General features: G+C 51.2%; 1 protein-coding gene across 2 annotated transcripts; it reads right to left on the minus strand.

Moving 5' to 3' along the window:
- Nucleotides 1–703: 703 nt before the first annotated feature.
- IGFBP3 (insulin like growth factor binding protein 3) lies at nt 704–9,760 on the minus strand. Of its 2 annotated transcripts, XM_075558129.1 has the most exons (5): nt 9,186–9,759; nt 4,918–5,144; nt 4,321–4,440; nt 2,958–3,123; nt 704–2,166 (listed from the first exon to the last, which is right to left on the minus strand). In XM_075558129.1, exons 1-4 carry the CDS (start codon nt 9,580–9,582, stop codon nt 2,998–3,000), a joined length of 870 nt encoding a protein of 289 aa, XP_075414244.1. In that variant the 5' UTR covers nt 9,583–9,759; the 3' UTR covers nt 704–2,166; nt 2,958–2,997. The 2 variants fall into 2 exon arrangements, with proteins under 2 accessions (XP_075414244.1, XP_075414245.1); XM_075558130.1 differs by lacking the exon at nt 704–2,166 and having other exon boundaries at nt 2,548–3,123; nt 9,186–9,760.
- Between the last annotated feature and the right edge of the window lie 937 nt (nt 9,761–10,697).

Below are 10,697 nucleotides of genomic sequence, written 5' to 3' on the forward strand. Positions count from 1 at the left end.
TAACAATGGGCTGGGCATGAGAATGGTTGTGAGGATGATGGTAGAGGACCAGGCAGTGTTTTGTTCTGTTGAACACACTGTTGCTGAGTCAGGACTGACTGGATGATACCTAACAGTAAATCCCCATGATGAGATCTAACACAATCTGTCACCATAATGAGACCTGCTATTAGCAGGCAAGCACTTGAAAGTGGTGTGGCTCATTTCCAATGTATCTGGATGCCACAGAAAAACCTTGGCTTTTGTATTTTTTTGCTGGGACTTAATCTGGATTTTCATTCAACCACCAGGTCTTTGGACTAGACACAGGAGGTTTGCCATATTTCCGAGAGATCCTGGGAGTCCTCAGATGCCTGATATCTTAGTTACTGACTTTGGATTGCCTTGCCTTTATAATCAAAAGCCTGTATCTGGTCTGTCCATCTTGTGAGTCCTTAGTAGCCTGCTATCTTGGAAACATTTGCCTCCGCAGTGAGAAGCCTGCCATTTGACCTGTTGAACTTGGGTTCATCAGTCCTTGCAGCAAAGGGTATCAGGAAGATTCTCCTGTCTGACACCTGATCCACAGAGTTGGAACTCACCCACCTCTACCACTGTGTAAGCCGTTTCCTTGATATAACTCTTGTGTACGTCAACTTGAAGCTTACACTGCTTCTCCAGAGGACCCAATCTACGATATAGTCGGTGATCAAGGGAAAGAGACTTTTTATGGTAAAATGTTTATTTATTATTTATAAATACATTTTAAGACTTATACTTTGCAAAAATACTTTCCCTCACCCCCAAATTAACTAAAATAACAGCTAACAAATAGGTAGGATGCCTTGAGATTCCCTTGTAACTAAGCCCCACTGCAGGGTGTCACACTGGTGGTTCTGGTCAAAGCGTTGTCCCCTCATACACCCCATTCCTGGGCTTTTGGGATAAACTGTCACTCTCCATACATGGAGAGATGGTGATCTCCAAGTGAGCGTGGCTCTTACAAATCAACCCTCCAAATCATGGCCATCTCAGGTTGACGGTCTCCAACATCTCACCTAGGATTGATTATCTAGTACAGAGCCCCATTATATTTGGCATATATTGTATAAAATGTTAATCCTTAATTATTCTCTCAGCATATATGTGTGAATTATAAAGAAAAACATAAAAACAAGTCCAAAATCAACAAGCATGGCTGACTGCGTGCTTACCCCGCCAGTCATTTTTCTTCTGTGGATATAGATGTATCCTATCGTGCCAAGGAGGGCAAATGGCAAGAGTTGAAAATAAACCACCTCTGTCTTTAAAGAGGTCAGTCTCAGAAACCGACTGTCTTGAGTTGTTGAACTGTGTAACACTTTTTTTCCCCCTGTCTGAAGAGTTCTGCTATTATTTGGGATGCCCAGCAAGATGGAGGGCTGCTTCTTGCCCAAGCCCCACCTGAAGTAAAGGTAAGGAGGGAGCCTATAACGAGCTGAGCCTCTGGGAGCTTTTGACCAAAGAGAGCCAGACCTGCCTGCTTATATGCTCCCAGAGTTCCCTACAGCATTCCGGGTCTTCCTCTTAAAATAGAAAAGCAAACAACCAAGACCCTATCTCATTCTTTCCAAAGCTTCTTTTTCAGGCAGTTTCTATTACTTGCAGATCTGAAGGATCTTCTTGGTTGAGGAAAGCAGGTCTTTGCTCAAAGATGGTACACTCAAGGTTTGAAGCCATGACACGGAGCATCAGGTTGTCCAACTGACGAGAAGACCAGAGTGTTGTCCCGGTCTTGAGAAGGGCTGTGTTCATTCTACAGCGAGAGGTGATGCCAGGACACGCTCTTGCAAGTAAAGCCATTGCCTTGGGAACAAGGTCCAACGTGATGGTTTCATGAAGGAGCGGCTGGACTTGGGAGGCACCGAGTCCTGTGTGGCACTTTTGCTGGGGTTCATGCTTCCATATGAAGGCCCAAGGAAGATAAAACTGCCCTTCCATCACTGCTGTCAGTGGGAAGATGCTCAAGTTTATCACTGAGGAAAATCACAGGCATTTCAAAAATGACTCTCTAACCCCCCCCTTTAAAGGATTAATTCACTACAAAAAGAAATAAAAATGGAGGCTGTAGCCAGCTGTAGCCAGCTGCTGATAACGTCCTTGGCAGTCTTTCTGTGCAAAATAAGGCGTATTTGAGCTCCACATTAACTACAACGAGAAGAAAAAGAGATACTGAAATAAGCAGAAAGTCAAATGGCTCTTGGGGCATCAAGGAGAGTGCGTCAGCAAGGACAGGGAGGGATGGGGATGGCCTAACCCCCGAAACACAGCAAAGAACTCCCCCGGCCTGTCAAAAAGTCATGCTCTAAATTCTTCTCAGACTCGTGATTAGAAAAGCGATGTCGAAATGAAAATTGCTTCTGTTGGTTCATTTGTCTTGAGAAAGTAGAGCTCCTTTATTTTCAAAAGATAAACGAATACTGATTATAATAGCACCCTTCAAATCGATGGTTTAAAATTTCATTCTATATTAGATTTAAATAAGACTTTATAAAAATCATAGTAATGATACACAGAATAGTCATTAAGTATTTTAGGGAAAAATAGCAATGTCTTTAATTTACAATCTATTTCTTTAACAAGTCCTTTCAGATTAAAACCTTCTATGTGAGAAGATAAGCAGACAAACAGAATTGCCTGGAGAAGGCTTAACATGCCGAGATGGTACGGAGGCTTACATGCTGTGAGTTCTTTTAAGACCATACAAAGTGTCTTGGTGGTGGAATTGGCCGCCTTTCCCTCCTGTGCACCTCTCTGATGTGTCTGTCCTGTTTCTCTCTATGGTCTGTGGTGTGAGTCCTGCTAGCAGGCCTTGGCAGGAAGGCCTGGCAGTGCAGTCCTCAAGGCTATGGTGTCCCTGACACCCCCATGTTACCAGGAGGAGCAGCCAGTGGGGAAGGCATGGCCATTCAGCTGGGACAGAAATCTCTGAGGCTTACGTCAAGGTCAGACTGAGTCCGGCACACTGAGCCCAGGCGTCTACTTGCTCTCCACGTTGTAACACTGGATTTCACCTTTCCCTTTAGCATCATAGCTTGGGAGTGGCTGTCCGTACTTGTCCACACACCAGCAGAAGCCTCGTTTTCGGCCTTTGGAAGGGCGGCACTATGGAGAGAAGACAGAATGTCAGGATCCCTGGCAACTGGTGGGGGGTTGGGAGTCGGGTGAGTATGGGAGTGGGGAGCAGGGGATTTTCTGGACAGCAGAGCACATGCTCAGGGTAGAATGTTAAACCAATGACCAGGACCCTCTAAAGTATCCCCCTTCCCCAAACATCTCTGCTATTTTAAAAGAACAAAATAGAAAGATCAAAGCTGTCTAAACTGGCTTATACATTGGGCCTATATGTAACCCCCTGAATGTGCAGAGGTGCAAGTTTATGTGCGTCTAAGTTCCCCAGAAGAACAGAGGTCACCCACCAGCTTTGCTCTGAGGCTAGATTTGATAGTAAACTCTGCCCTCACTCAGGTCTTGGCAGACCATGAGAGTTACAGGGTACTGGGTCTATGTTGGATCCTGCATCCATCTTTCAGAGAACCGGTTGAATGTTACACAGATAAGCTCTTAGCATAAGCTTATACAGTAAGTGACTGATAAGAAACCATGGTGGAATAAATATCTTTGGTTACTGAGGGAGACATAAGTTCCTTATATGTGATCAGTACCAGTTACACCAAGTCCTAACCAGCTTATTTTTCTGGGTTTACAGATGCCACGGTCTAGTGTCAGGTTACTCTATCAGTTGAAATGTTGCCACAATTTATATTCGGCATAGATAATATTTAACTGTGACTGAAAATAAGCACATCTTAAATTTCTTTGGTTTCTCCTGGTTCACTCACTCACAGGACGACATCAGTGTGAGAGAGATAAGCTTGTCGTACTGCTTGGACATTCTTGAGAACGGACATTCGAGACAGCACTGTCCCTCATGGTGGAGCAGTAACAAAGGCGTCACTGTGTCTCCTGAGGGGCTATTAAAGTGTTCCTGGCAGCATTTCATTTGCTCCACGGGCAAGGAGCTGGGAGCTCTGGGCTGAGACGCAGGGCAGACGGACAGACGGTTTAGGAGTCTGATCACTGGGACGCCCGAGGAGCAGCACTTCACAGCTGCCCAAGGGTCTGCTCTCCGGAGGTGGATAGTGTCCTGCTACAGGTGCAAACACAAATGCTGCACTTAGGAGTTAGGATCTGGGCAGCTTCTTGACGTTCCAGGGCAGTTGGCTCTTGATCTCCATGGAAGGGGGTGTGTGTGTGGGTGTGGGGGGGCCGGGGGGGGAAACACATGGAAGCTTCACTCACCTGCTTTTTCTTATAAAACCCCTTCTTGTCACAGTTAGGAATGTGCACACCCCTGGGGCTCAGCACATTGAGGAACTTGAGGTGGTTCAGGGTGTCCTCCATCTCCCTGCGGCAAGGGCCCTGGAGATGCAAGAGAGCAGGACCGTGGAGTCTGTTATTCTCTCTCACACAGGGAGGGTCAGCACCAGTGCAACCTATAATGTGCTCCTCTAACCTGCCTGCCTGAGCAAGAAAGCTCTCCTGAGGTTGCCAGCTCCCTCTCCCACACTGTCTTCTAGCTGTCGGCCCAGGAAGCTGCACAGCGTGGCATGCAGTGGATCCAAAGGGCTCTGTGGACCGTCTGTTGCATACAGAGTACTTTCCAACCAGGTCCACTACGCTCTATGTAATCAGGGGAGGAAAGGAACGGGGTCGAGTGGGGAAGGAGGTGAGGGAGGAGCACCTGGAGGCGGCCTACGACAGCAACCAGACCAACCTGGCGCTGCGGACTGGGCGTTACATGCTCTCAGGACCTTGCTGTCCTAGCTGACTTCGCGGGTGCTCCCACTCAGCGCTTCTTGCATCTTCTCCCCCTCCAGGAAGAAGAGAGGCTCTTACGTATTCTGTTTCCCGTTTGGACTCGGAAGAGAAGTTCTGGGTGTCGGTGCTCTGAGACTCGTAGTCCACTTTGTAGCGCTGGCTGTCCTTGGCATGCCCCTTCTTGATGACATCGATCTTGGTGTGGAGGGGAGGGAAGTTGGGGTCTGGCATCCGATGCGTGCCGGGGAACGCCTGGCTTTCTGTGGTCCCAGTGGTGCGCTCTTCTTCTGACTCACTGGCATTTCCTGGAAAGCACAGAGGAAACAGAAATAACAACGTGAAATCACAGATATCAACAGTTAACAGCACAGTCGTTTTCGCCCAATTTTCCAACCGCAGCCCAGAATAAGCTGTCAGCGCAGAGTAGACGTGACTCACGATGACACACCCATGGGTGGAGTCACAGCGGAATTACTGTCCAAAGGGTTTTTCGATGGTTGACTGTTTGGAAATGGGCTGCCGGGCATTTCTTACGTGGCCACTGGACTGAGTCAAACCCCCAACCTCTCAGGTAGGAGTAAAGAGCGGTCACTATCGTACCCACCCGGTCACGATGTTGAAATAGAAATGCTTTCTAACAATCGCAGTGTGGTTTTCCCCTCAAACTTTGATAAAGTCTTTTCCCGCAATACTGCTAGCTCCACTTGACCCAAAGAAGCTATCTTCTAAAAATGAAATCTTCCATGGGCTTTTACTTAGTAAGTGCAACTCAAGGAAGTAAAATCATGGTCACGCTGTCAGCATTCCAAGAGGTGGTGACTTGTAACCAACCGTCAGAAGCCACTGCAGAGTGCAGCCCTGAGCCGCCGAAGGCCACTGCTGCTCTGCGCAGGCTCAGCGCTTCTCAAAGCCAGGTCCTGGTAGAAACACCCTTTCTGACTCTGCCCCAGACATGTGGAGGGAGGGCTCCACTATCTGGGCTCAACAAGTCCGCGAGGGATTCTGAGGCTTTTCCGTTTGACAAGTGCTGTCGTCGGAGCCTTGGTGGCCTAAAGGCTCCACGTTGGGCTGCTAAATGCAAGGTCAGCCGTTTAAGACCCCCGGCCATTCTTCGGGAAAGAGATGTGACCCTCTACTACCGCAAAGAGCTACAGTCTTCAAAACTCACGGGGACAGTTCCACTCTGCCCTACAGGGTCACTGAGTCAGAATGGACTCCGTGGCAGTGAGTTTTATCCTGGTTTTGTCTTCATGGGTGTCTGGCTCAGATGGGCCAAAGTTACATCTGCATTATATTACGGCACGGACCCAGTCATACAGGTGTTTTAACAGTTTGTTTGATAGGTCCCACTGTTACATATCTAAAAGCCCATGGCCCATTTAAAGATATTGCAACTCCCTGGACACCTTCTTACTGCTCAGAGGGCACATTAAAGGCCATTCCTGTCACGTTCGAGCACCTGCAGAGCCGGAAGCAAGGGCACCTTCTGCTACGCCAGTGCAAAATGAAGACACCTCACGTTTGAGCGATGCCACAAGGGGAGCAATTTAAGTGTGGTTTCGAGTACAGTTGACTCTGCATTCGTGGCTTCCATGACTGGGGATTCAACTCACAGGGGGGTGGGACATATTGGGGGCAGGGAGCAATAAAGTGGTCAAGGCAGTGCCTCCATGTCAAAAAGGGAGCTTCAGGTGCTATTTATGTCGCCCTGGGTATTGTAACTAATTTAGAGATGATTTAAAGAATACAGGAGGTTATATGCAAACACTAAGCCATTTTATACAAGTGACGAGTCAATTCCCACCCACACCTCCATCTCCCCATGAATACTGGGTGACGACTGCAAATGACTGCATTTGTAGCTGGAGTGTAGAATCAGGCTTCTCCCTCAATTCCTTCATCAAGCTGTACTTTGAGAGATCACGAGATAAGGGCCCATGGTGTGTCTTTCCCTCGTGACTGTCTGGGCAAGGATGGATCAGACAGCCTGTTCCCAGGCCTCTAGGACACACTGTGGGACCTCAGAGGCTCCAGACCTCCAAGAGGCATCAGCTTCAATCTTTAGGTCACTGTTAGACTTTCTCCTAAGCAACAAAGAGGGCTCAGGCTTAGCATCTACCCTCTTGGCATGGAGCATGCAGATCCATCATTCTTTTTCTATTAGCGTGGGGTCCAAAGGGCTCTGCTTCCATTGCACTGCTCTCTGCCCTCCAAAGAACTTGCTTATCACCGTGGCAGCCTGCCTGCTGGGGCAGTACCAGGGCTGCAGTCTGTGCAATGGCAGCTTTGAGAATGCCCCAGCCTCCTTTCTCTTTCAGGAAACACATCAGAATCAGACTTGGGCTCTGAGCACCAAAGAACTCCCCCCCTCTCTGGATCTAGGTTTTTGCATCTGCAAAATAATATTATGCGGTTCAGCTGCAAAATCCCCCAAGGAGTTTAGTATAATGGGAGGCATAAATTCCAAGTGTTTGGCCCAGAGCCTGAGAGAGTAAAGTTCTTAATTTACATGATTTTTTGTTTATCTTAGTCCCTCCCCACCCCCACCCCACTTTTCAGGGAAGCACTGGCACAAAGGAAATACTAAGAATCTGTAAATAACATGTTTGCATTTCTTTTCCAAGAATCCTGAGTCATTTGTTGAACTTCATTGGCTTCTTTCTAATGTCCAGACTGGATATGAAGGAAACATGAGGCGTTCTACTCTTGTAAAGAGTTAGCGTCTGGGAAATCTACAGGGGCAGTTCTACCTTGTCCTATAGGTTCACCATTAGGCAGATTTGACCCGATAGAAGCGAGCCTTATTTTTGGTTTATAATAAGTTACATCAGCTCATAATATAGTTATTATGGTGTTAATGATAACACATTCACGTGCCCCTAAACTGACAAGGTCTGCCAGCACTTCTCATAACATTTCTTGAATACTCCCACATGTAAGACAAAACACAACACCAATGACATAACTATGCCACGAGAGACAAGTTATTTTAAGCCTACTGGAATCAATGAATATTTTAGGTACTGGTAATAGGAGTTGCTCTACCAAACTCCTGGGCCGCCTTGCCTTGAGAGAGAACCTTCTCCAGGGGGAAGGTGAGCAGCTCCAGACATTATACAGGGTGGGACCCTGCTGCCCAAGGTGGGGGTTTAGTGAGTTATTTCTCCAGCGTGGTGGAAGGGAGACCCCCCTAGCCTTCAGCTTTCCAGATGACCCTGGCTCACTGGGCTTGAGATTCAGAGGGAGAGCAGCCAACTCCACTTGCACTTTTCTGAAAGGAACAATGTGGTGTTCTTCATGGGACAAGACATCAGTGATAATAGCTGATAAAGGAGGAGTAACACTTAGCAAAGCTTATCTGCTTCTTCCCTCTTCAGGGGCTCCCTTAAATAGACCATCACCCCCCATCTCCACCTCTTTCAGATGTAGAAGAGAAATCCAGTGGGCTTATTCCAACAGCCTCTCCTCTCTCTGAAGTCAGTTCTGCAGCCTCCTGCAATTGGGGGCATGTCTTCCCCAACCCAACTCCTCTCAGGGAAGGTGAGCTTGGAGCACACAGGTGGGATGATAGGAAGAATTTGCGACCCAGTCTGGGAAATGGCCGTTCGATTTTTCGAATGGCAAAAATATTAGCAATACCTGACACGCACCTCTTGAGCCCCAACCTTCCTAATGCCACGACCCTTTAATACGGTTTCTCATGTGGTGGTGACCCCCGAAACCATAAAATTATTTTCGTTGCTACTTCAAAACGGTAATTTTGCTACGGTTATGAATCGGGCGACCCCCAAAGGGGTCGAGAACCACTGCGTTAGGACTACACCAGGTCATGGCATTGCTTGGCAAATAACAAAGCCGTGGAAACTTTATTTTTAAGGACAGGTTCCATTGGGTAGGTGCCTGTTCACCGTTCGCCTTTCAATCTGGCCCCTGGCAGCTGCCCTCCCTTGCTGGTCGTGACGGGGTCCAGGAAGCCACGTTCCAGAGTTCTGCCGCCCGTGCTCATTTATCCGCGTTCGCCCAGCCTGAAGGAAATCTCCAGTTTGGCCGTCTTATTCCATAACCACCTCTCTGATTCGACCCCTCCTCCCGCCTCGAGAGATTTTTACCAATTTCGCTGACGGCGCGCTGCAATTGCCAAGTTCTCTCCCCTTAGGAAGGAAAAAAGGTGAAGGTCAGCCGGCCGAGGGCTGGCCTTGGGCGAACCCCCAGCCCTCAACTCTCCCGTCCCCCCCAGTCCACACCCCGGCAAAAGACACGGGACGGGGAGACGCCTGGAGTCTGTGGCTACAAGCCCGACCACCCTGCCCGGTGGCGCTGACCCCGAGGGGCCGTGGCGGCCTCACCTGACGCAGGCAGGTAGTCTCTCAGGTGGTCCGCGGCGCTGGTGTTGGTGCAGAGCCCGCGGCCGTCCAGCAGCGCTTGCAGCGGCCGCGCATCGCCCGCGGGCGGCTGGCAGCTCAGGCCCGAGCCGCAGCGCTCCGTGTACACCCCGCACGGCTGGTGCTCGAGCAGCGCGCACGTCAGGCAGCAGCCGCAGCCGGGCTCGCGGACCAGTTCCGCGCAGTCGGGCGCGGACGGCGGCGGCGCGCACTGCTCCAGCGCGCGCGCGTCGCACGGTTCGCAGCGCACCACGGGGCCCGCGCCCACCACGCCCGCGCCGGCCCGCGTCGCCGGCGGCCCGCTCAGCAGCGCCAGCACCGCCAGCGCCGCCGTCCAGAGCGCCGGGCGCGTCCGCTCCATGGCGACTTAGAGCCTTCCTCGCACCGGGTGGGACGGGCGGCCACCGGGAGCCCGAGGAGCGAGAGCGCGAGCAGCGGGCGCCGGGACCGGCGAGGAGGCGAAGGGCTGAGCTCCGGGGATTGGCCAGGCACCCGCTCCGTGCTCCCGCCGGGCTCCACCGCGCTCCCGTCTGGGCTCAGGTTCACGGGCCGGGCCGCTATATAGAAGCCCGCCAGAGGACACGCCCCGGAACCGCGCGCCCGCGGGGAGGGGGGAGGCGGCTGCGACCTGGGCTCCGATCCAGCTGAAGCGGGCTCCTCTCTGAAGCTCCCGGGGCGCGGGAGGGACCCCGACGCTCCCGCCCCCAGGGTTCCCTCCGCGTCCCGCGCCTGGGAACGGGGCCCGAAGCGCTCGAGACGCCGCGCGCGCGTGCAGACCAGACACCTGCTTGCCGCGCGCCCCGCGCCACATTCCCCCGCAGGCTGCTCGGATCCCGCCTGCCGGGGCCTTCCCTGGGTCTGCCGAGGCTCCTTGGCCGGTGGCCTGTGACTGCCCCGGCGGGGTGGTCGCTCAGTTTGTGAGCTCCTCTGCCCGCTCCAGTAGTGGCCCCGCACACAGGTCCAGTGCCGAGGTTGGCGCCCCGTGGGGCGTTTCTGCGCGTGGAGGCCCACGTGCTGCAGGTGGGCGCAAGCAGCTGAGATGCTCCGTGTGGGCATCTTCGCCGGCCCTGGAGACGCGCCGCCCCAGAAGCTGTAGAGGGTGGCCTCTCCAGAAGGGGAACTCTCAACTCAAACCCGCACAGGCCAGGAGCGAGTTTGTCCCCAAGACTTCATCCCTGCCGTTCTTCTGGTTTGGGATGTTCTCCTGATCACTTATCTAAATGGATAACTTTTAAACATCCGTGCCCATGACCAAAAGCAATGCACTTCAGGACAGGGGCCTGCTGAAGAGTCATTCTTAACGATATAGTTTTAAAAGCAGATTACTTTCCCACTATGCGTATGCTTATTTCCTTTTTTAGTCCTTTCTGACTTTGGCTCTGTGAGAGTGAGACTCTTGGGGACTCTAGCTAGTTTGTATGAGCTAAAGAGGCTACTAGAGAGCGCTTGGCAGATTGGCGCAGGCAGCGCTCTTCC

Source organism: Tenrec ecaudatus, chromosome 9 (genome assembly GCF_050624435.1).
Source record: "Tenrec ecaudatus isolate mTenEca1 chromosome 9, mTenEca1.hap1, whole genome shotgun sequence".
Lineage (NCBI taxonomy): Eukaryota > Metazoa > Chordata > Mammalia > Afrosoricida > Tenrecidae > Tenrec > Tenrec ecaudatus.